We start from the raw sequence: 26,309 nt of genomic DNA on the forward strand, positions 1-26,309 counted from the left end.
GTAACGTGTGTACATGCGTATACATATGTGCTGTTTGCCCGAGAATATAATTGATACTTGGTAAAAGGTGAGAGGGCGACTGCGGGTCATATAAGAAGTGGCAAACCTGATTGCAGCCCGATTTAAAACACCTCGATGATCCCAGTGTGGTAATTCACTCGACGATTCAACTATCGTCGAACTTTTACGCTGTTTTGACATTCAAACGTACGCTTACGATAATATCCTCGCAATTATTGAAACATGTTCGTTCTATCGTTTGATTGTTCATGCAGGATTTCATGTCACGGGATTACCCAGAACATATCTATGTACGTACTTCGACCTACCGATCGGCATACGTTCGCGATGAAATTACCTACTCGATGTTCGCATATTGGGACCGTATGGTCGGCGTCAGTTTTGGAGCGGATCGCGCCAGGTGATATTATAGATACACGTGGGTAGGAACTGTGAGGTATGGACAGTATTTAGCGTTATGATTTATGCAGTGTCTACTACTATATTTGACGTGCCTACAGGGCGACTGTATAACCGATCATGTGTTTCATTAATCTTTTAGTCCCACTTTTTGTGATCAGCTCGTCGTTTTAGCTGTAACCTCATATTATCATATTATCGCTATACTCGGTTATCAATTAATTTGTTCAAACTTATAAGTATGTATACGCCTGATGATCGTTTATGGTCGTATTTAAAAATCTATCAGTCATACTAATTGTAAATTAATTTTTACACAATCTTATGCGTAAAATCGCCCATTAGGTAGCGGGGCAGAATGGGGCACCCCAAAAATTTCGTAAAAATTTGTTCAACATGATCAAGAAGGACCTCAAACATCATTTTGAATTGGAAAATTTTTCACTTTTTTTCTCACAGACTCCTCAAGTATTGCCCCGCTTTCCCCTATATCGTTTTCAAAGTGAACAGTTTTGTCATTTCGATTTTGTTTTTCTTTGTTTTTCGAAAATCTCATCTCGCGAGCGATATCTAATCTGTTATCAGATCGAGCACCATAGAAATCGTGATCCGTTAACATCGTCGTTTCATTTTATCGTTTCACAGCCCTTCGGTGAACAAATATTGCGATAATGATATTGAATCGGTTCCGCATAATCTTCATTTGAGAATACTTCAGTCTCTTATAGATCCTCGAAAAATTTTCTGACTCAAAGCACAATGCATACGTGTTGTGTTTGGACCAAATGTTTTGCGTAATTAGTCCGTTGGAAACGTCAGAGCGAATAATTAAAATATTATCACACATGTGAAGTAGCGATGATAACATAAGTATGGCGGTGTATTGGCTATGTGCCTATACCGCTAGTTACATAAAAATACGCTGATTTAGGGAAAATGAAAAATTTCATCGAGCTCGCGAACAATGTGTTTTGAATTAGGACTAATTAGATGAAAATAGTCGTGCGTCGCACTTGCGTATCTGCGACGCGAGGGATACATGTATTTAAACGAGTGTCGAGTGGTTTTCGGTAGCTATCGAGTGTTTTGAGCGATGGTGTAAAGTGTTTCTATTTTTTTCCCCGGCATAAATTCCGAGTTCGCGGAACTAAGTATATTCCATAATTTATCGCTGCAATGTAGAGATCCTTTTGACACCCAAAACTCAACGATCAACATTTATTTTCATACGGTGTGCGGTAACTTTGGCTGACCAGCAAACGATCGAGCGTTCCGCGAAGCAACCTGTTAGCGAAACTATAAATTTTATCACTTCGGCCAACCCTCGGCCGACTACCTACTTGTAAGAGCCGGTACACCCATACAGTCGTAACGAACTAATCCATGGAGCACGTAGAGCTGAGATTCGACTATAACGGGCGGCCTCGACTGCCTAGCAACGAGTTCGGTGATGGTGCTGCTGACCAATGTCCCCCGCAAGAGTTATTCGATCCGCAGATTTGTATAGGTACGATACACACCTAATATAACGATGTACGTACAACGTGACCTCCGAAAAATTTGCAAGTAGATATATATATGTATATACGTATGAAGCAGGAAAATAATTCACAACCGGCAGTCGGTCCCTCGATCCTTCGAAGCTTGATAATTCAAAGGCAAGGGCTTTTAGTTTCTGGTTTCTCCACGGTATCAACCAACCTTGCCATTTTCAGAATACTTGAATTACCAATACGTTCCATACGACGTTTCAACTGACTCGACAGTGCTCGAAGTTCGGAACTTATTTCTTTCACGTCATAACTGTCGTCTCATTCCCGAATATAAATTAACAAAGAAAATCTCAACCGCGCATCTTATTCCAAGGCTGAAAAAAAGGTGCATACGGCACCGCGAAACGCGGTTATAATATACCTGCATACCTGTACAACGTACACTAAAATTTTGACGACCTACCTCCTCGCCCAAGGCTGAACCGCGCATTGATCGCGAATAATCTTGAATGACACACTTCGAAGTTTCCAAAAATATGAAAAAAACACATATTTCTGCTGTGGAACAAAGGAGTGCGAATTTTTCGTGATTAATTGACGAATGACTTGCGGGCTGTGTCAGTCGGCACAGATGTACCGTATAATAATGAAATAATATGTAATACATATTATATATTTACACATGAAACGCGGGAATGTCAGCAACAGTTGGTTGCTAATTGTCTCTGTAATTAAACTTGCGTGATCGCCACATGTTGGTAATTTGAGAACAAAGAATGATACTGGGGGGAAACGGAGCCCGCGGACCGCGAACCGCCAAAGGTTTAATTCTTAACCGTGTCTACAAAGGAGAAGAGCCACTACACGTTTCTGCATTGTGTATCGTCCACAAAATTACGTCGTTGCCAGCTGCGACCCTCCGGAGTGTACGTTGACATTGAAACCACCTCGGTCAAGGGAGGTTATACCTTATAATACCTCGTATACACTTTGTCGGAGGTAGATGTTCACGGCCATCCACAACCACACTCGATCAATTCGCATTATACATATTATCCTTTTCTAAATACCAACCGGATTACACGTGGTCGACGAATTCAATGCTTCCTCCTGCAATATTTCGGTTCATCTATTTAACCTTTTCGAGATTATTTTTATATTCTGAAAACGTTACTCGTAAATATTACACGTTAACTTCTACGTCTTCGTCGCCGCTGGGCGTTCGATTGAAATATCTCGTACTTAAATTCCTGAAAAAAAAAAAAAAAAAAGAACGATGCGGTACGATGCGATTGGACGCCATGGAAAATTCAAAGCGAAATAGAGCGTTGTGTAACGTCGAGTAACGAGGGCGCCTTTTCTAAGAATCCTACCGTTGAAAAGATAATGGATTTTTCTAACCTTACGAGGGTGGCTAATTGTAAGTTTTACCGTCGGGAAAGAGACGGGCTCTTTGAACAAATTTCTACATACGGGAGCCATTCACTCGCGGTGGTGAATAAAATCGGAAGCAAAAAAGGTAAATTCCAAGGGCACCGCGCGTTGGTCGCCATATTTGCAATTACTGCACAGCGATCCAACGAAAAACAAATACAACAACAACAACACACGACGAATGTCATGTCGCTCCCAGTCACTGTACGTACATATAATTCATCTAATAATATATGCGCGCGACTCGCAAGGAATGCTAATGTCACTAGCTGTGTGTACATCGATATATCTGTACACGTACGATTTTATGTGTACACATGTGTACGCGTACGTACACGCAACCTTCTCGCGATATGCGAAATAAATGCAGACATTAGAACAGTTTTTATGATTATTGAAATAATCAGTTATCCCGGTAAGTGGGGGTTGTCGTTGACGGAGGAAAAAAAAAAAAATCTTCGGACGAGTTGCGGTTACACGCGTATGGTAAAATTTGCAAAATATTCTCTACGCGCACACGATAAATCTCTCGAAGTTTCGTACTTTCCGCCTCGCGAAGGATGTGTTCCGGTGCATTATATCGCTGAATTATTCACAAAAGCATGACGAGAAATGATATTTCTTTTGTACGAGTAATTTCACCGGTGACTCATAATAATCTGTACGCGGCACCGTTTGAAGCCATGCGAACACGTTTGTACGTACGTACGTACGTACCTATATTCGTGCATATAAGATACGCAGATGACCGAGTCGCAAATCGCATACGCAATCGTTTCGCCCTTTTTATTTTGACTGCGGACGAGAAAAATGCAGCCGGTGAAATTGCCGTATCGTCTAGCGCAAACAATTCTCGTTGGCTCGTGAATTTGAAAACAAAAACAAACTCGGACGAATGAAGATTAAACGTGTAACGGGGTGTCGGAGAAAAAGGGGTATCGATCGAACAGAATCGGAGAGTATAAAAAGATCGGCTGCTATAGGCGACCATGTTCGGACAAATATGAATTGAATACCCAGTGCACGTATGTACCGTTAAGATATCTTGATTTTTTACCGTTTGAAATTGCTTGAAGCGCGAGTATAAGGATCGAACGATTAGAAATTGCATCAATGATTCCGTACCGCACTTCCTCCGGGAGCATTTGCTGTGACAATCCAGACAAAAGCATGTATAGTCGGTGTGTTGCAGTAGCTATACATATATACTTGCACGCTTGGTAGTGACGTAATAGCGTGATCAGCGGCTCAGTTGGTTAACATTAACATCTAAAAGTGAACACGAACGACTCCAGGTTTTGTTCGATGTCGTGGCCATGATTATGTTCCGCAGGTGTTCCTGAGTACTTTACCTACAGTACTCAGCCATCTGGGCTAGTCTATATCGGAAAAAAAGGAAAAAAGGATAAACAAAATGTATGCTTTATGTACGTAAACGTGATGTGAAAAAAACACGAACCAATTGAATTTAGCGTATATTGTGGCTCAAGGTATCGACAATGGACCGCGATCTATGAAACAATAAAATACCCTTGAGCGGTTATGATATCGCGCAACTAATTTTCTGGAAAAAATAGTCGTTCAATTATCGATCGACCGTGTATGCGGATGCTCTCGATCTCCGGATAGCTGCGCGTAGGTATATAGCCCCCGGAATGATTGTTTGCTGGATGATTAGTGTCTGGATATTGTGTACATAACGTACTAATATGTTTTTCCGCTTGCACCGCAGCTAGCTTGAATGAGAATACTCGCATCGACAATATCATCAAACCATGAACACGTCCGCGTAAGAATCGTTACGTAAGTAATTGCTAGAATTCGTGACCTGGTAGTCCGTCACGCATGTACACATGCACATAGGTGTATATATATATACTTTTAGCGAATATACACGTAACGTAGAATTGATAATTTTTATAAACGCATGTAATTGCTGCGAAATGAGCTCGGCTCAATAGACTAGGAGCGATTTTATCTGAAGCGGTAAAAACGAGAGCGGGCGATGCGGCCATCGGGAATTGAACGGATGAAAAACTGCGAATCCTTTCAACCTACCGCTGAGGTGGCAACAAATTGCTGATTCTATGCTCATTGTCAGCTGTCACCCGATCGTCGATGCTCGTGCCGACAATGAGTCGAAGGTCGATTTATAACGCGGATTAGAGAATTAAATATTGCGAGGCTTTATCGTCGGCGGATTCATATTTTTTTCCCCCCATTTTCGCGTACGACCGACGCAGCCCTCGTCCGTCAATTTTTTCGACATGCATCGAATCTTGAGTTATTAATTGCCATCCGTGTCTGTGAAAACGCTTTTCACATCAAACGCTCCGCCAGCTGCGAAACACCGACTAATATAAATAATCTGATAATTCATATTATCGGCCTTCGCTATCGATTGAAAATTTTCAATATGAAGAAAATTCATCGCCCCGCAAACCGAAGACCAACAGTGTCCCGTCTATATTACTTCGTCAGATAGATATTATATCGTACTGCGCAGGTAGTTTAATTGTAACAAATTAGGGCCACGAAGATACCAGGGCGGATAGACGCGGATAACGCCGCTAACCCAAGTACATACATTGTTTGAATAATAAACTGCGTACTTCGGGATGGCAGGATTTTCAAGTTCAAACGTAATAATACGACTGCTCTGATATGGTTAACTTTGCTCCAAGCTGCCACTTTAACAAACTATACCATTTATCGACTCGTCGACTTCCGATCGAATCGTATGCACGGTCTACAAGTATTCGTGTATTGGTTTGTCGGAACTGAACAACCAAAAAATTGATCAGTTATTAAAAATTTAGAAAAAAGTCAACGCGCGATCAGATTTTAAATTGAATTTTCTCCAATCGCGGAGGTAATCAAGTATACCGCATGTATACGACATTGAAATGATTCGTTATGTCATTCGAACTAGGTGAACGTCATACAGTTGATCGAAGCATGTGGGTGCAGCATAATATTCTACCGAGCTAAAAGACATCAACGTGTTTTGTCATAATGAATAATTTATCGGTTGTATGGGTCTTGGCTAGCCGTACGTAACCGTACGATTTTCTTTGAAGTGGCCTAGAAAGCAATCGACTGAAGAAATGATTACCTTACAGCGAATCGTGATCGGTTTGCCTCTCGAAACACGCCGTATGCGCATCGATACATAATCACCTCGATAACGATGGATCTAACGAGCCGATAAGACGTTGATATAATTCCGTGATTCGCGAAAGGCGAATTTTAGTCGATATCTATGGGAGACCGGAAACTGTGAACATGTCATAGCCGAATTTAAACTTCGATCACCGAATTTCCGCGAATCCTTCACGCCAATTAACGAATCGTCAACATCATTGTATGCAGTTGCGTTACGTGGTTTTACGCTTGAGTGGTGTCTCCTTTGAAAAGTCCTTGATTTGTGCAAGTTGACATTTAACGTTCTTACCTAACAATAGCCGGTATGACGTGTCGTATTAGTTGGATGAAAAAAAAATTAAATGAAAAAATGGCCATTGCGACACGAACGATTGCGCGGAATATTGGGTACGTGTAAAGTTCACAAAAGTTCTGGTGGAAAGAAAAAACAACACACAAACCGCATCGTGTATCGATCGCGAACACAGCGCGCACGATCTGTGATTAATATTGAGAATATCAGAATCTTCTAGGCGCCACTACTGGAATACAGAAGATACACGATTCGAACGGACAGGAACAGTTGTGTCATGAAATAAATACAAAGCCGTATGCAAATATCCTGCAAATATGTTGTCACACGTCTTCATCTCTTATACGACAGTGAGCATTGTTTGCTAATCAAATAACTTAAGCTCGGATATATCGTACATTATCTTACACACTTATACCATCTTATACGAGCACACACTCATCCCACGCTGCGAAATGTCGTTGTCCTCACTTTTCGGCGAGAGAAACCGAATAGGCGCTATTCTTTGAATCGACTAAATTATCGCCTCGAATATATTTTTCCTGCTTTATATCGTTTTCATTGGATTACGCACAAATCCGTTCGAGAGGTTATACGATTTATTCTACAGAGTATATACACCTGTCTCTACTGAAAAATCACAAAATGAACTAACGGATCGAAAAGTGAATTAAAAGTATAACTTTTTTGGACCTAGTTAGAAATGCAGTCTGAATTAGCAATCGATTTTTAATTTTACATACTTGTAAAATATATCGCGATGCTCGCAATGGGAGGACATAGATTGAACGGAACACCTGATAGGATGAAAAATCTATGGGCATCATCTCGCACACGGTATATCTATTTTTACTCGATATAATAGGTGTCTCTCGTTTTTGCCTGTCTTTGGTCGAACGCATTAGCGGACGAGAATACGTATAAGACGAGAGCTGAAGGAACGCGCGCGTTCTCCACGTACGTTCCTCGAACGCGTCGAGGTGTACGTCTGGCCTTGAACCAAGGTTCGACCGATCGGACAGAGACCCCGTCGAGACGTTCTACGGATTCACCGAATCGGGATCCCAAGCTAAACTTAACGTGTAATCCTAATAAAACAACGGACACCCGATTCGCAACATAGGTTTCGAGTCGACGTCCGAGCAACGCGACCGTTCTCGTCGTCAGTACCCACCACCGGGCCCAATCAATCCAACCGCTCCGATGATCGTTCGACGTTAAAATCATCGATTGCTCAGGACCAGACGGCACGACTTCGTTCGAAAAGGACCGACTTGACCGAAAGGAACGTTGCGACGACCGTCGCAGGAGCCCCTCGTGCTCGATGTTGGGAATGATCAAGTGCTGGAAATTGAACGATGGAAAAAATCGCACCTGGTGTAATTCCCGTCATTGCCCAATGGATCGACGGCGAGTTGAATTCGTTTGAAGAGATATATCGGTATGCGTGCGTCGCGAGCAATGCGAACCGCGCAATGCAGGTGGTGTATAAATAGGTTTTGTGCAGCCAGAAATAATGAAGTGTAGCGGTGTCATCGGCGCCGTACTAGACTTCGAGAAAGCCTAGATTTAGGGCGTTCGAAAATAGAGGCGGTGGTAATATTTAGGGGTAACCTATTCCGGTGGAACGATTATACGAGCTGCGGTGTGACGCACGGATCGACCACACGCGCCTCCGATCAACGCCGAATCGAACAACGAAATACATCCCTTTCGATTGAACATCTCTCCGCGGAGTCTCTCCGATGTACCAATATTATTAGACTGACCCACTTCACAGCTCACTTCAAGCCTCTCTCTTGATTTTCATCCTTGAGTCGCCGCCGCCGCCGCCGCCGCCACCCGACCGATCCCAAATAAAAACCTCGTACGTTCTAATTGAAGTAACAAATTTCAAAATTTCACGATGATCCGCAATCGTTAGCGAACCCCAGAGGTTATGCCTGTCCCACCGATGACCAAGGTACGACCGCGTTGGCTCCGACCATATGCGAAGGATCGTACGAATGCACTGGGGTGATTTATTAGAATCGTACAGTATACGCTGTCGGTATGCGGCATTCGTCACGATAATGATGCTCGAGACTACTCGATCTTATCGCTGAAAATACGTTGATTCCGTGAAGCACTCGATATAAAGCCTGGATAATTATTCTCCCAGATGAAATAACTCTTTCAATTGATTATGCTCGACGTGTTTATTTATCGCGCACTCGAACGTTTGCTGTATGAAATTTCATGTGAATTTCAATCGACTTGAATCACGGGCTTCGAGGCATAACTTTCGACGCCCATCGATCTCTTTCGTTTACCGATCTCCATTTTTTTTTTTTTTTTTCTTTTTCGCGAAGAATCGTCAACTTCCAATATAAACCCCGCACCAATATGGCGAGAAAGTAACGCTGACGTTATTGTGATTCGAGCCTACTTTTTTTCGTTTTGTTTTCGCAAGGGTTTATAGACAGTCGAATCGATCGGCTGAAGTATTTCACCGCCTCTTCGCAGCTTCAGGGATGAAATAAACCAAATATATTCGGGATTGAGTATTTTTTAAGAACGAGTCGGCCAAGTTCTACGACGTTATGCTTCGACCGTCTAGGTCCTATCGTTGGCGCTGAAAAAGTAACTCGAATCGATTCCGCTTAGTTTTTGCATATAAATAATTGAAACTCGTCGGTCTTGGCTTCGGTCACGGGCCGTTAAAATACCGCCGCATCGAGAGCTATCGATCCGCTTCGATTCCGTCCTCGTCGACAGTTTCGATCGACGCGCTAAATCCTGTTGCTAAAATACAGGCTACCGTAGCCGGGGCGCCTGCTGGTACCACCTATCCACGTCTGCGAAACAGGCGCCAGCTAAGACTCGACGCGGCGTATATCGAGTGAAATTTTTATCAGCGATTTATCACTAAAATATATATCGGGGCACTCGATACACTGTAAATATATGTATGCATATATGAAGATAAAACTGCGCCGGAGAATCTGCTAATGGCAACAGGGTCGATGATGGGTGTATTATTTTCTTCGCGGAAAATGAGTTTTTTAACATTATTATTTTCTTGTTTCAGGTTCCTTGCAATCGTTGTCACACCTTGGTGAGTTTTTATACAGAACCCTAGCACGTTTATTCAACGGCATGACTACCTGTGGACCCTGTGTCGGGGGGATTTATCAAAAAACATTGTCTGTTTATCTATTCAATTTGTTCTTTACCTTTCAATATTACTCGGTGTTGGTCGCGGGGAAAATTAACAAATACAAATTAACGTTCCTTTGCGTAAATTTATACGCATGCATGGGCATGTTCCGGGAATTGGCTAACCTTACTAACGCATGTATTTTGTATCGAATGTATTTTCGGGCGTCATTGACGAAGCTCTTGAATTCAATTACTCGCGAATTTTTGTCTTTCTGACGGCATTCGTTCGTTTATCTATTTTATTCGAAGCGCATGATTATCCACAGTCATCGAGGTGAAAAATACATCGGAATATTATCGGATATCTTCAAGTTTTCACGGGTGTGAGAAGTAGCCGGTAAAAATTTAATGATTTGATAAACTTCGATCATAAACGATAATTATATTTTCTTATTATGGTTTTACGGTACGTCTCAACTTCACTTTATATAATAGCTTTCTAATCGATTTTAAACTTCACTTTCACACGAGATGTCTTATCTTGATGTAATTCTGCGGTTACCATTATGTGTCGACGTATCAAACCACCTTCTATAATATTTACTGCGATACTCGATTTAATTTTCGTATCGATATCACGATTAACGCCCGCGATGCCTATTGTTAGTATATGATATTGGGCAAACGCGTAATTATTACAACACGTTCATCATTCGTGTATAAGGTCACAAATTAACTTGGTACCTCGTTTAATTCCAACCAATAAAACGCGTCATCTAACTTTTACCACGTTCTACGAAGGCGAACAGTCGATTAGGCTACTGTGGGATTGAACAATCGTTAAGCTCAAGTTGCTCCTTAATTAGCCTCATGGACTTTCTACTTACAGTTTTACTCGCGTCAATTCGTCAAGTTTTGATTTCAATGGATAATTATTACCTCGAATGGACGCGACGGTATCACACATCTTCGATTGAACGCCGTCAAGAAAGTTATATACGAAATAACGTTGCTCGAGAAATATGTAGAATTTTTTCAACAATCATTCGGGCTAATTTTTTTCGTCCGTATAGTCAGTTGGCAAAGTATTTGTGACCTGCGCGATTTGTTGAAAAGAATCGTATGTAAGCTAGACTCTTAGTTTGAAAATAATTTTTAAGCGCTGGAAGCGAAGATATGTCTAGATATCTCTAGACTCTAGGACACGCGTCCACGATTATTCACATGATCTAGACGCGGCAGCTGTCCAGACACTACAATGTCACATCGAACGTACAATATGAACCTTTTAAATTAACGTACTTGGCTGGCCGTAGGAACGAGCGATTGTCTATTTTTAATTCTCTTCACAGACCCCTGAACATAGTCCTTATTAAATTTCAAGTACGTCGTTCATAATTTCCAAATGCACGTCGCATCTCGCGCCGAAGGCGCTGATCCTCGTTCGAAACGACAAAGTTTCGAGTCAACTCTTATTTGGTTGGCGCGTGAGATTAAACAAGTATCAAAAAGCTCGAACGCGCGCCCTTGGGGCACACACCTAACAAGTCGTAGACGGTCTTCCTTCTTTGATTGTACCGAAAAAATTAGCATACAAAAGAGAGGAGGAATAACCCAACCTATTGAAAGACCTCGCATAACAAGAAGCCATAAAAAGCCTGTAGCTGAACTTTGCTCCAAACCGTTATGAAATTAAATTGGAACCGATCATCGGTATTCTCCCGGTGCTATTTCGGAATCGTCGAATACCTACTCACACATCGTGAGCGCCAATAAGATCGCAGACATTTATTTTACTTTTTTTTTCTCAAAGAAAAGCCAATAAATCGGTAGATTCCGCGATTTTCACGTAACGAAATGTCGTAACAGCTCCAACGTCTCCCGAGGATATAGTTCGACCGTTAAACCATAATGAGCGTGATTTCACGGTTCGCTATGACGTCACGGCCCGTTTAACCTTTCAATATCGTGCATCGGAACCTGCAATCGACGGTGATTCATTTCAGACAAGTGGTGCGGTTGGTTGTTGACGACGAACGTCGTTCAGGTTTATGTACATTTTTATAGTACACGACGATCATGTAATAACGAAATGACGAATCCACCCCGTGCGTATTAGCAACAATGTATTCGAGTTCTGTCGCATTTTCACCTCCATAACGCCACGGAGTCCGTGCGTGCTAATTGTTTTAATTGCGGTACATTAGGTGTGCCTATCATTTAGAGCCACAAACCAGTGAACGTCTTTTATCCGATTATAGATCAAACAAACTCTTCCCAAAAAAATGAACCAACCAATAGGTGAGGAAAATGCTAAAATTGAAGTCGCGAATAATAGGATAGATACGAGATAACGATATTTCACGGCTGTACGAAGGTCACGTTTATAGTAAGATGATCACGTGATACGCACGTAATTCTCGCTACTCGCGTTCAACAAATCCTGTACGTAATATCTTTTGCGAGGCTTCTGCGGAGTTTATTATATGTATCTAACTATACGTATACGTCACGTATATGTCAGTTACCGTCCTTTACGTTTCATGGTTTGTTGCGCTAGCTTCTATTCGGAATTACAATCTTATCTCTACGCTGATTCCTGCGACATCCTCGTATTACGTGTTATTATATTCGATCGCTCGCGTTTCGCGTCGCCCAGACATCAGCAGCTACCTCGGGTCTCTGAACTCATACAACTGTCGAAGGTGGTGCAGCTTCTGCTTGACGCTGACAGAAAAACGGGGAAAAAAGCAAAATGATGGTCGAGTCGAAACAGAGCACCGTTTTCCTTCTGTGTACTCGAAGCCAAATACAAGCCCACCTACGATTGAAAATAACGCGCAATGAGATAAGAACATTCGGAAAGAAAAAGTACTCGAAAGAGCTTTAGAGGGAAGAATACTCGATGAGGAACGTGTGAAGTTAAATTTTTCTACTCGGACGTCGTTCTCGCTGGATTTTAACGATCGCACCTCCAAAGTTGCAGATGCTGACGCTTCGGCCCCTACACGAGCATTAGATCCGATAACCGTGGTTGCGCTTCGTTCGCAACTTATAATGAGCACACGCGCAGTAATCGAATACGACGACGACAGAACGCGGAGACACGCGCCGTTTTCGATTTACGAGGTCGGCACGAGGAGGTTACGTTGCACCGTCACGGTTGCACACGCAACGCTGAGCGAGCCATTTCTGTCGTTTAAACGCAAGATTATTCAGCTAAATTTTACGAGCTCTTGTCGGTAGTTCGTTTCACCGATAACTTCGGATCTCGTACAGGTCATTACACGTTACGAAACTTCATGAATTCCTTTCATTCTTCAGATACGGGAAAAAATCACGTCGAAATATTTCGACGTTTTTCAGAGTCGCCTATACATTGTATAAATATGTGGTTTGAACGATGTGTGTCATCGTGCATTTGAATAATTTATTTCTTCGTCCAGATTACCCTTTGATCTCCACGGTAATTGCCCGAAGTACAATTAGTATTTTAAAAGACCACCACGCAAATTACCATTGCATGACCATTGTTATTCAAGTTCACATATATGTTATTACGGTGTTGTTAACTTGTCAGCCGTTAATTCAACATCGATATTTTATTTCTTGTTTTTTTTTTTTGTCATCGTTGTTGTTGTCTCTGTTATTTTATCGTTCGGTGCATACATAAATATATCATAATTCAATCAGATGATGAAAACTATGTTCCATATCCACGATAACGATAATGATAATAATGTATGTGTAAATTTAGAACTGGACTACCTACAAACGAGTAATTCCACGGAAAACCTGTTCGAAAACAACAACAAACGTTGATTGATGAGCCGGTGTGTGCGTAGAGCAAATTTTGCAGGAATTTCTAAACCACTGGGGTAATTCGATTAATCGATAGATTCATCGTTATCATGGGGGGGAATGAAGAGTAATGATCGGCTTGATTGCCACTTTCTTCGTACATCCGCCGTTATTGCCATTTGAAGATATGATAATTACATGTATTGATGCAAACTATAATTACGTAAAATCGTTCACGTGTCAATCGCGAGACCGTTTGATAAGGATAACCAGACTGCATAAAAATTTTCTCGTCATTCTTGAAACTATTCAGAATTAATGGATATTACGTGTCGAGAGACGGAGTTCGCATGCTTTCGCCTTATCGCGCAGCCGATCACAACTGTTATCGATATTCCAATAAATCGAACATGAATGGAAGTGAAAAGTCCCTACCATCGTTGTGTCATCTCTGCAGTCGTCATGGAAGATTTAAAGAACTAATAAGTCTCGTGATTCCGCCGTGAAAATGAATGAGTCACATCTTTCCAAAAACCAAACATCAACCGTGATAATTGTTTGAAAAAATAGAGTTGAGCCTAATTTTTTTACACGATATAATCGACGGCGCTGCAAATTTTTTGCCGGCGAGGTGATTCTATTTCGTTCAATTGGAGAGGATATATCGCGATGCCCACGTCCCTTTAAACTAGGTGCGCTTGATGATACCGAAAGAAATTCTCCGAATCGTTTTCAAGGTATCGTCATTTTCCGCCTAGACAATTGACTGGAAAGCACGTGGAATTAAACGTAGTATTTATCCGTCTGTAACGTGTGATTCACGGTATACCATTCGTGATCTCACTCACTCACTTAAAGAGCAAATTATCACCTAATTCCTAATAACTACCTTTTGTAGAATCACCTCTTCGGTGAATTTCCTATCTCTAAATTTTTATTTACATGTTTACACCTAGCCTATTAGCTTTCCGAGATTATTTATTTATTTTTTTCTTCTTCTTTTCGGTCAACTCAAACACGTGAGCCTAATAATTGAAAGTATTCCTCTACGGAAATATTGGATACGAAATGTTTGTCTTTCGATTTACCAATTCTTCCATAATCTAATCGCGGGTAGCGACAAAGATCTTAATTGTGAGCACGGAAGTATGTATGTACGTCGTGTAGAGGTAACAACGCAAAACGAGTTTTTTAAATCTATTTAAAAATATTCACAAATAAACGCGAGGCTGGTAATTGTCAGGTATTGTTTGCAAACAATGACTTCTATTTATAGAATAATTTAATTAACTAACAATCCGGAATCATCGATTCATTGAAATTCTTATTTTAGAGCAATGATAATTAGCGAGATTACCAGCCGCGACGTGAGTCAAGTTCGGCGTAGGTACGATACACGGACTTCATTCAATTGCCGAACAGCTGTGAATGTTCAAGTGACTCGGCGAAATTTATTTTATCTCTCAAGATTTTCACAATATTCCATTAAAGCCGACTGCGGTTTACCGTTACAACTAATGAAGAATAACTCGCAATGTGTTGATGAAACTGGAACATGGCTTCCGGTCAGATTAACACATTCGACAGAGACGCACTTTATGTCACACTCGAATCACGTGAACCGTAAGGATTCCTTTTATTTCGCGGATTTAAACTCACTTTCACAACACGCTCAACACGTACAAACCTCATTTAACGATAAATATTGTGCAATTAAAAAAAAAATAAAAAAATATCAAAACTTTCGTTACTAGTAGGATTAAAAATGAGAAGCAAAGAATCGTTCGAAGTTTCCATTAAAGAATTATCCCCCGCCGTTTGTCTATGCGAATGAGAATAAAGAAATTTATTTTATCTCCGATTTGACCGCGAGAGAAGAATTGCGAAACGTTCATTGCGTACGGCGAGCTCATTCGAATATAATAAACGTTTATGTCACTGCAATGCGAGAACTGTTCTTCAAAAGATGAAGATTGCATAGCTTTGATATTTCCTGTTATTGCGGCACATTGCCATTCGGGGAAAACATCGAATATTTGCGCATAGAGCGAATTCTCGCAAGGGGTATAACACCGTACGACATAGGGCAACGTATATCGTGTTTAGCGTGAAAGGAATAAAAAAGGTTAGAAATTAGATACGACAGTTATCGGAGATTGTAATTTAATCTCATATACGGCGCGAATAAATATCAAAATTCGCGCGTATCTTCGTAGCGATTATCGTAGCGTTCTTTCCGCAGCTGGGATTATCGCGGGTCGAGAGTCCACTATCAAAATTGATCAGTCGTCGGATCTGATGATGAACAAAACTAACAAGATCGATGATTTATTTCGCCTATCCGATTTGTGCGGTGTACATACCTAAAGCGTGCGAGCTAGTTTTTTATTTCATGTTTTTTTTTTTTTTTTTCTCGAACATACTTTTGCTTCGTCGCTGAAAATAATAATCATTCGTTCACGAGTGCGCGCACATCGAGAGCTGGACGAGATGGATTATCTTTAGCAAGCAACAACCTTCGCCTAAAGTTGGCTTTCCCTATATGCGCGGCACGCAGATATACCAGAGTCAAATGACCGTGATTTTCTAGTTCCTCGTAGCGACGCCAAGTTACAAACTTACATTAACGTTAACCGCGTATCAAATTATGCAACGATATCGTAACTCGCTACGTTTCATCGTTAATTGATAAATCGCGATATCGCGGTTGCATCATTTTTCACGATCCGGCGTCGCGATGCACCTAACCGAGGGCGTCCCCGAGAACTTATAGCGGTCAAACGTCTGGTCGTTCGTCTGTGACACTCCCTGCTCGCAATCGTACCTATTTTCGTCAAATTTTTACGACGCAATGTTGTAGACTATCGTCGATTCGAGTGCTCTCGCAAGGATTGATTTAGCTTTTATTCGTCTGCCGCACCACGCGAGATGCTCACCGACGAATGCCCCGATAAAAACGCATTCCCAACAACAGCAACAACAACAACAACACGCGTATACATCGACACGGCTGTGTCCTTAATTGAAAATAATGATTCCAGTCAGTTGGTCATCGGCCTACTCCAAGGTGCGACGAGTACCTTACAATCGGTTTTTTTCATTTCTGGCCAACTTTTCTGACGACAAATATAAATAACTCGCGATAAAATCGGCGGGTAAAAGTCGAGGCCGATGTGTAAAAATAAGAGTTGAAATTGGCAAAAGTGAAGCTAGTATTAGACATGACACTCGCGGCGGGATATGTTTCCCGACCTTTGAAACAATTCCGCATGTTATAGAGGTAGGTCGCGAAAACGCAGTTGATCATTTTGTTATTCGAACTCATATCCGAATACAACATCGCTCGGTTTACTGACCCCCGGAACTATACGGGCGCTCCGTTCGCCGTTCATTTTATCACCTTGCACATTTTTTTTAAAACCTATCAAATTTTTGGAGAACTTGCCGTCCTTAAAAATCAGTGATCCATTTCGAAATCATTTGAAATTCACGAACTGAGGTCCCGATTGAGACCGAGTTGACATCTCCGTAGCACATCGATTGATTGGAAGAGGTTGCAAAAAGTCGAGGAAAAGGAAAAAAAGTAAATAAATTAAAAGATTGAATTTCACAATGTGAGACTGAAATAGCTTCGATGTGGCTGTGGCCACGAGTCACCGGAGTGGCAAATAGTAGACTATTATGATATCTGACGTAAAACTCGACGGGCGCAAGAAACGATCTGAATTAGATCGATACAATGACAATTGAATGTTGAACCACTCAAAGCTTGACTCAATGGAGACTAAAATCTATCCACGGACTGTAATTTTCAATTGTTTTAATTTTAGAACGCGGCAAACTGCGATACACTGATCTAGTGTGTATATTGGAAGGACACAAACGGTACGAAAAGGAAAGGAAACGAGACGACGAGATGAGTTGAAAGAATTTTCGAAATATGATTGTGGGAAAAGATAACTTTATTACTAGAATGACAATTTCTGCCGCAAGGGATAATCTCGTACATCCGCCATATAAATTCTTCAGCGATACGTATAGATGTGTCATTGCAATGCCGCTACTCACACAACGTGTATATGTATATATAAATTAATCAACTGGTGACATCTGTGAATAGGTATTTACTTTAGCCATCGTTGATGCTAATTATTTTCGCGAATCTTCGTATCACAGCTGAAAGTCCGCGATCTCGGAAGACTTTGAACCGCATTTAATCCTCCCCCAAGTATTCAATTATTTTAAATACGCAAATAGATCAGCCCCACTATATAAATGAACCGTCGGGGTCAGTTTTAAATAGATACACAGAGATATCAATACACAGGTGCAATTGGAACGTAAGTAGTTGCACTACGCCTAAAAAGTTGTCGAATAAATATTCGTTTTAGCAAATCTGCAGCCCACGTATAGGTGCATAGGAGTGCCGAACAACGTCATCCAAGGACGGGATTTCTCTTCTAATTATAATACGTGAACGTTGACGCGATAGGAAAAAAAATATTATCCGATATTTCCTCTTTAATTGTATATTGGGAATAACCAAAGCGGCCTCGCCGGCAGGGTTCTGACGTCTATCCGTTTAACCGAGTACGAAAATGCCGCGCGTTTGTATCGATTTATAGATATTCAAATTTTTCTTACACGGTTAACCTGAGGGGTGTGACGTAATTATGCCAGATCCGTAAGACCGGTTACACTATAATACCGTCGGGGATATACATGCAAATTTTACGTGTAGGTATACGGAGGCAGTGTTCAAGGAAAACCCGAAGATCGCTCGAAAGTTCGCGTTGGTTATATCAAATTAAAAGGCTCAATGAGCGACCACGCTGCCTGGATATACTCGGAGATTTCAGATGCGAGAAAAAACTTATCGAAACCGGATACCCGCATCGGCGAAACTGTGGTACTTTTATGCTGTTCATATATTTTCACCAAAGTCACGGGATGTTATTTTCGGTTAGAAAAATTTCTATTCTATTTTATGCACAGATAATTTTTACCCGCAATTATACAGTATTTATATTTTCAGTGCTGCTTCAATTAAATTTATTTTCTATTAACAATACGAAACTTTTACCCGGCGTTATATATAATTATGTATATCGAGTCAATAGCGGCGCAGCAATTATTCGCCGTTCACTTGTTAATTGTCGGAGGTCTGATTGTCTAGAAACTAGAAACTCAAAACTTTCCACGTTTACTCAATCAAGGAGTCAGTCGTTGCAACCAACAGCTGGGATGAATCGGAGGAACACGGAAATTTCTCGATCCAGACTTACGGTGATCGATCTCCGTTACTTTTTTCAGTTCGATATATGTATATAAACTCACGCGGAAGATCGCATCACGCGGATGACAAATATCCTAGGTAAATTTCAAGATGGAAGGTTAACGCGCGTAATAGCTGTTTTGCAAGGTTGGCAAATTTCTCCTCGTTATTCCGTTAAGAAATATCTAAAGAAAGTTTCTTAACTCGTTGCGACGCCATATTCCAATATTATTTGCCACCGATATGAAAATCTCTACAACTCATGTCGGATCGTACTTTCGGTTATTCTTCAAGGATCATTCGTAAATTATACTTATTATTCTGCAGCGCTTGGCAAAGACGTATGCGCGCGTGGCCCGCAGCGACCAAGAAACGCCTCGGAGGCGAGTGTTTCTAATAATACAGCGGACAGGATGAGAGGGAAATAATAAAAAAAAAAACAAAAAAAAAAAAAAACAGAAACGTGAAATGAAAGAGAAAAAAAAGAAATTGCGCGGGGTGAAAACTGGAACTTGAGTCCGTGTAGCAGAATTATAACAACGTCTGGAGGTTCACCTGGCTATTTACTACACCACAGGTATATAATTTATCGGTTACTTTTTTCAAGGTGTCACATTTCCTTTTAACCACTTTAGCGCTGCAGATCTGCGGTAATTAACTCTCTTGGCCGTTTTTTTGTCTCGGGTCATCGTATCTCCTCCTAACGCCTCGCACAGGTTATTTCAGTAGACGTAATCCAGTATTACGGTCAATCCTCTGTTGATGGCATTCTATAAATAAACGGAAACTACTCCTGGTTCAAGGAGGACCATGAACCCGCTCTGCAGTCTGCTGCCGGAGCCTCCGGCTACCTACTCTACGCCATTTCTAATAGACGCTTTATAACGGCTTGCGGTTCCGATTCGCAAGATTTTTAAATTATACCCGTTCCATAATCCGGTGGTCGCAGGCATCGTCCTGCAATCATTTTGTCATACCGTACCTACTTCGGAGTCGTCGCTCCGCCGCTTCATTTTTCAACTCCGGCCAGAAGATTCTGAATCATCGTGCTTTTTAGCGCAGCGTTACTCGAGGGATCGAAAAGCTTTTTCCAATGAAAAATTGTCGAAATAATATCGATTCGGTTCTGCCGAACCGCACGAATAGCGTAACGGGTGGGTCATCGTCCGAGCGAGTAATCTTTGGATCGAGAATAAATCAATCGTTTGGCGTCCATCTTCTTTTTGCATATTTATAATCATCAACCGCCTACAGCCATTGATTAAACACACGCCCGGGAATAGACTTTACTCGTGCGGAATATGATGAAGCTGGATTTATGCGTGGACCGATTTTATTCGGTGGATTGATATTCCCTGGGAAATAATATCCGTCGAGGGAATCGGCGAGTTTCGATCCTTGAAATCAGATGATCGGTGAGCGATGCGAAGAGTCTTGCAAATTCTTGTTCATAAATTTTCTGACTCACGTGTGTTCGGTACGCCGCATATTTCCCATACTCATATATATGTAATCAATGTAACCTGACACCCGTTTTCCTTGAGCCTCTTACCCGATTACACCAAATTGTTTTATACCTACATTGTTGGAAACACAGCGACACGCGGTACAGAAATTCATGCGATCGAATACGAGCTTCATATTATCTTGTCAAAACATGACTAACGTACCTACGTAGGTGATACACGTCGACTAGGAATTCCGCTTATCGAGCGCAATTTTCGTCGAGCGGATTCGAGTCAAGTTTTCACATCTTGCGTGGAACATCGCGGTCGGGAGCACCGAGAATATTCAAACGAATTTTCGACGCCAGTCGCTGACGCATTTGGACGTTCCAACGTTTATACGGTCGATGACGCGTAGAGCGGTAGTCCCATTTCGCTGTACCTCTACAATCAATCTGATTATCAAACGAAACGATTTTCACCTAACAATGAGTCTGGAGCGCGACATCCTCACTTCACGACCAAATAATTCAATAGATCAGGCGGAATCGCTTCGAAGCCTTTCAAACGATGTATACATTTCGTGGCGTTATATATGTGTACGCGGTGCGAATCGCATATGTATATGTATAACCAGATTGTAATAGAAGTGCACATGGGAGGAGTATGAAGCGAATTAAATTGATCGCATATGGAACAATGGACACGATAAATTACATTGATCATGAACCGGTACAAAAATAGTAACGTTATTAGAGTTCATTATATGATGAAATAACTTGATGAAGTAACAGATTATGCAACGCACACATTCGTATAACGTGGACGCTTACTTCGTTACGAGGAAAATCGTATCTACATTGAATTTTTCCTCATGGGACGTTTGGCCTTACGACCAGAGGCAAGGCCACGTTCTCTCGATGCACGATGTTCGACATTCACATATGTATACCTATGCCTTCCTGTGTAATTTTTCAAATTACCAATTCTTCCTAGAGTTATAATTGAATTTTTACATACTCCGCGCTGATGATTATTTTATGGACTCACAAATGAACGAGAATAACGTATTATTCGGTAAGGTTTTTTCATTACATCCAACAGTACATAGATGGCTGTAACGAACGCGTGTCATAATGCGAATATAATCGGTTCACCTACATATGATTGATAGATGCATTCCTCGTAATGGCTTTGGCGTAATGAAAATATTTTCCTACCCATGACCCTGACTAATTTCTTCACCCGTAATACATAACGTAGTAATTAGACCGTGTTAAAAAAAAAAGGTTTATTTTTTTTTTCTCTTTCGAATGAACGTGTCTTGAAAGTTTCTTTGCCGCAAAAAACAAATCGTCCCTCGATGATATCTCAAAAATTGAGCTGAAACAAAAAAAATTCCCTTGACACGGTCTAGTATACTAATCCTTCAATCCTTATACGCACGATATTGAAATTGTATGGAAGCATTTTCTCTTGACGTATACGGAGATAACGATCACGCGCTATTGTTGACTTAATTTCATTTTTATTTATTAGCGTCGTCTCGGCTCGTCAAACAATTTTCTACGGAGTCTTCGCACGAATTGTTCGTTTGTTTTGTTTTTTTTTTCCATTTTTCACGAATGACGAGCTGAGCGCCGTCACCTTTGGTTTTACCTCGAAAAACTCGGAACACTCCGAACGCTCCAACGGCGGACATATCGACGTGGCAATTTACGGGTTTCTTCGAATACCCGGAAACGCTGGTACGGTGTGACATACGTGCAAAGATTTTCTTTCCTCTACGTAATTGTTATGATAATCTTTTCGAGATATCTCCGCCGAGTGGTAAAACTTACGTACTCGGAAGCACCAAAATGACGAAATGTCGAATACGAAACCCTGAGTTATATTTAAAGCTCTAATGCTGGGCTAGATAAAGACTCACAAAGGCAGGAAGAAAACCCGAGAGTTTCGTAACGAGCGCCATTGGATGACCACGTGATCTTGGTCTGGGCGGCTGTCCTCGAGGAAGATGGAGCGAATCGTTAAAACGATGGAGAAACTGAAATACGACTACGTCCCTACTATACGCCATACTGGTACGGTACACGACACAACTAATGGAAACATGGCAACGAGAAAAGAACGACCGAAACAAGGGAGAAGAAGCCGTTCCTCCGCTGCTGCCGCTGCGTTGCTGCAGAAGTAGGGTGCGGTTAAGACTTCGAATAATAAAGACTCGCATCTGAAATTCCTCTCGACAATTTTCGGTGGGACATCCGGACGAAGCTCTATAATGAAAAGAGGACATTTTGAAAGATTCACACGAGTCTGTAGCCGCAGTCCTGAGACAATCTTACATTATTTTCCTCCGTAATAACGAATTTTCTTTTGCGGTTGACCGGGAATTTCGAAGGTCATCCGGACGCATGGGACGTTGGCAGCGGAGTTTCACGTGATCACGAACTAGATTGGTATGATCTTATGCGGGAAGAATCGTTGCGACCAACATTCACCCGGACCAGTAAAGACTGACAATGTGTTACCCACGATTGATTCGACTTACACAATGCTTGTCCGGGACTGTATAGTAATACGTTATTCTCGAATAGATACAAATCCGGCTCTACCAGCGGCCAACTTCACCGCTGAATAGTATTACCAGTATTACATTCATCGAGTGCATAGCCATGAAACGAACCGCGAATCGCACATGGCTGCGACATCGTTGTTTTCAATAATATTACAAAATCAATTCGTGACGTTGCTTATCTCAATTTCAACGAAGCCGGAATCCCGAATGAAGTCAAAGTTGTATTAATGCATAGTTAATCGCGGAATGATGATGGTCCATTTTTCGATCATTAGTAAAAAAGATCCCCAGACTCGCGAAGGTCTCGGCAATTATTATACAATTATCCGAAAACGATAAATCACGTTGTTCGTCAGTCGGACGGAATTGTAGAGCGCACGAGTAATTCATAAATTGGACAAAAAATGAAGCGTGAACCGTCGATGGAAATTTACGATGAATTACGAGAAATCACGATGGCGTGCGAGGGCTTCGTGCGAGCTGAAAAATTCAAAAACATGCTCTTTCAGGCTAGTCGGAGGACCCCGCAACTGAGTAAACAACTCGAGGATAATCTAGACCTGATCGATCTTCAGTTTACGGAGAATGGCGAGGGACGGGGTTGAGTCTCTTCGTTTCCAAGTCTACGCAAGTTACACCCGGACGACCGCTGGATCGAAACCACTCAGGCCAAGCCATGCCAACAACCTCTGTTCTCTGTTTCACCTGTTTTACGACAATCGACGATTTCGTACGACTTCACCCGAACCCTCCGATTCAAACGTTATGGCGCTTCGATTCCGCTTGGATTAGTCGGATTTCACCGACCATCCTATAGCTCGGGGGACTCGGCTGGTGAAATATCAAATTCATGACCATGCGATCGAGATTTTGTAAGATTATTCTCAAACCCGAAACACGGAACCCGTCGAGAATATCCAGGTACAGTCGAACGTTGAGTCGACGTTATATTTCAGAGGACGGCGCGTCATGGGGTTTGCGAACGAACGGTGCAGGTCTGAGAAAAAATTTAAGGGCTGTAAGGGCGGCCATTGTGGGCAAACATATCCCTCGTCGTGCAGTTGCAGCTCGGTAATACATCAGGGCTAGGAAATGGGCTTGGGTGTTGCTAAGCAACGACGTAGGGTGAAGGGCCGACGAAGAAGCCAGGCCCGTATATCCGATATTGTTTCGTCAATTTTTCAATCCGACTTTGCTTCCAGTGAAATTACTGCTCTACGAATTACATCCGAATCGCTACGCTCGACTCAATTCGGATCCGTCCCACAATCCCTGCACAGAGTTTCATTTAATTGCTGTCGGATTTCTTCAGTCAAATTCGTTGTGATTTGCCAATCAGCTGAATCATACCGACTTTCTTTCGGTTACTCGTTCGGAACAATCTATCTCTTTACCGATGACCTCGGGTGAAACTGATCGGGTATTACGATTGGATCCCCTTCAATCATAACTTGACCGAATCGAACATCGTCGAGATGAGAAAATGGAGATAATTGGTAACGATTAAGGCGCAGGGGTGAATCAAAACTGTCAGACGGTCCTGAGCGGTTCGTTCTCGGTTGAACTCTCTCCCCAGGGCGATGTCTTCTGGTTGAAACGAGGGTACGACGCCCCGACATCCCGACCCATGACGCCTGCCACAAGCTGCACCGAAAAGGATCGAGTCCAGAATAGCGACGGCGTGCTGTGCGGAGTGGATTTTATATTATATGTATACACGTATACATATGGATGCGCCGATATGGTATACATACAAACTTGTATTTTCAAGCAGATAGACGTGCGGGCCGTCGGTAAGAGTCTGTTCGTGAGTAATTATCGTTATCGGTCAACCTTTTATCGCACGTGGAGTTAATCGTCGTGTGAATATGCCGTTCCTGCGGGGATGAATACTCCAATTATGCTAATCGTAAGGACTCGCGGGGGCTTGTATTGTCCATTTTAATTACGGTCGAACCTTTCACGTTTCAATTATCAGATACCTCTAGCGCGTGGTATAAATTAATGCGTATATATTCGTAAACCTCGAAGAGACAAGATTATACACTCAAAGTTACAATAGACGCGTTTTCGCAATTTCGGAATACACTGCTCCGAAAAAAGCATATAATATAAGGCTAGCGTAATCTGAACATGCAAATAAAGTGTTTCTTTAATACCATTTCATCTTTTACTTAATACCACCTCGTAAATATTTGTTATTATTCCCAGAACTTACCCAATCTAACTAACGTCACGACCTGGATGCGCGATTAAATTATGACAAACGTCAACAATAAAATGCTAATCGATTATAGCTAGCAATAATTTGAAATGTAAACCGCGGTTACGGGCCAAACAAAACAACGTTGAATTTTCGAAGTCGGAAAGAAAAAAAAAAAAAAAAGAAAAACGACCGCGCTGTCGGGCGATGTTGATGCTAGATTTAGGCCAACCCGCAACCAGCCATGGACCGTTCGACCGTCTGTTCGGAGTAGAAACAAAAAAAAAAAATTCATCGCACGTACCTATATATCGAAATAACACCACGATATTCTCGGTACGTCTGCGTCTGTCGCCAGAATAGCCCTCGTTCATTCCCCTTATTCCGAATTCAGACTAAACTCGACTCATTGTCGAGCGAAGACTGCACTGAAATCGAATAAAGGCGGTCAAGGGATGCCCCTATGTCACGAGTCCAAAAGGGATGAATACTCGTACGATGTATGTATTTTCAGAAGTCGGGGTGCGTGACTTTTCAAAAAAAAAAAAAAAGAAAATTTGAAAAATATCGTAAAGAGTTTCTGCGTAGTTTTATTATCCTGTAGGTGAGGAAAAGGAGAACGTTGAAGAAAAACATCTGCGATGAAACGTTAAACTCTGTTTTGATTAAACGATAGAAATCAGCTCCTCCGTACCGGTCGTGCCAATGACTTACTGGACTTCCCCGTAAAGTCCTATTTTTACCCCGTCGATTTCTACCAGTCTGACGATCGGCCGGTTTAATTTTCAATTTCATCAAACATGTTTTTGTATACACCGGCGAAGATATTCCTCCTTTTGTTCCTGGAAAACGTCGCATACGTCCGCGCGCTCAACTACGACATTGAAAGACCGGTATATGAACTCATAGTCGTACGAAGAATCGGCCAATTTCATCCATTCTGTTATTCCCCCGACGTCTTTTGCAACGGGTGATGTATACTTTTGAGAAAAATCAACAAAACAAAGAAAAAAAACAAGAAAAAAGCGTGTCGAGATGTCGCGGCGACTTACGCGATTGCGT

At 41.7% G+C, this 26,309-nt stretch overlaps 2 protein-coding genes and 1 long non-coding RNA gene across 11 annotated transcripts in view; 2 read left to right on the forward strand and 1 right to left on the reverse strand.

Annotated features, from left to right (window-relative positions):
* LOC125499929 overlaps positions 1–9,156 on the reverse strand; it is a 73,825-nt gene extending 64,669 nt beyond the window's left edge. Inside the window, exon 1 of the transcript XR_007276985.1 lies at positions 8,574–9,156. The gene's annotated coding sequence lies outside the window, so the exon portion shown is untranslated. The remainder of the gene's footprint in view (positions 1–8,573) is intronic.
* The window catches only part of LOC105692096, a 109,952-nt gene that overhangs the window by 65,487 nt on the left and 18,156 nt on the right, over positions 1–26,309 (forward strand). For 4 of the 9 annotated variants that reach the window (XM_012411084.3, XM_012411085.3, XM_012411088.3 and 1 more), the window contains exon 3: positions 9,875–9,901. The exons of 4 other annotated variants lie outside the window; for them this stretch is intronic. In XM_012411084.3, coding sequence (XP_012266507.1) covers positions 9,875–9,901 — 27 coding nt within the window. Of the gene's footprint in view, positions 1–1,531; positions 1,928–9,874; positions 9,902–26,309 lie in introns of those variants that run through there. One more of the 9 variants, XM_048650265.1, reaches the window with a different exon arrangement.
* LOC125499930 lies at positions 9,915–25,205 on the forward strand. Its single transcript, XR_007276992.1, has 2 exons — positions 9,915–18,708; positions 19,349–25,205. It is a non-coding gene; the product is annotated as an uncharacterized LOC125499930 (long non-coding RNA).

This window comes from Athalia rosae, chromosome 2, assembly GCF_917208135.1.
Source record: "Athalia rosae chromosome 2, iyAthRosa1.1, whole genome shotgun sequence".
NCBI lineage: Eukaryota > Metazoa > Arthropoda > Insecta > Hymenoptera > Athaliidae > Athalia > Athalia rosae.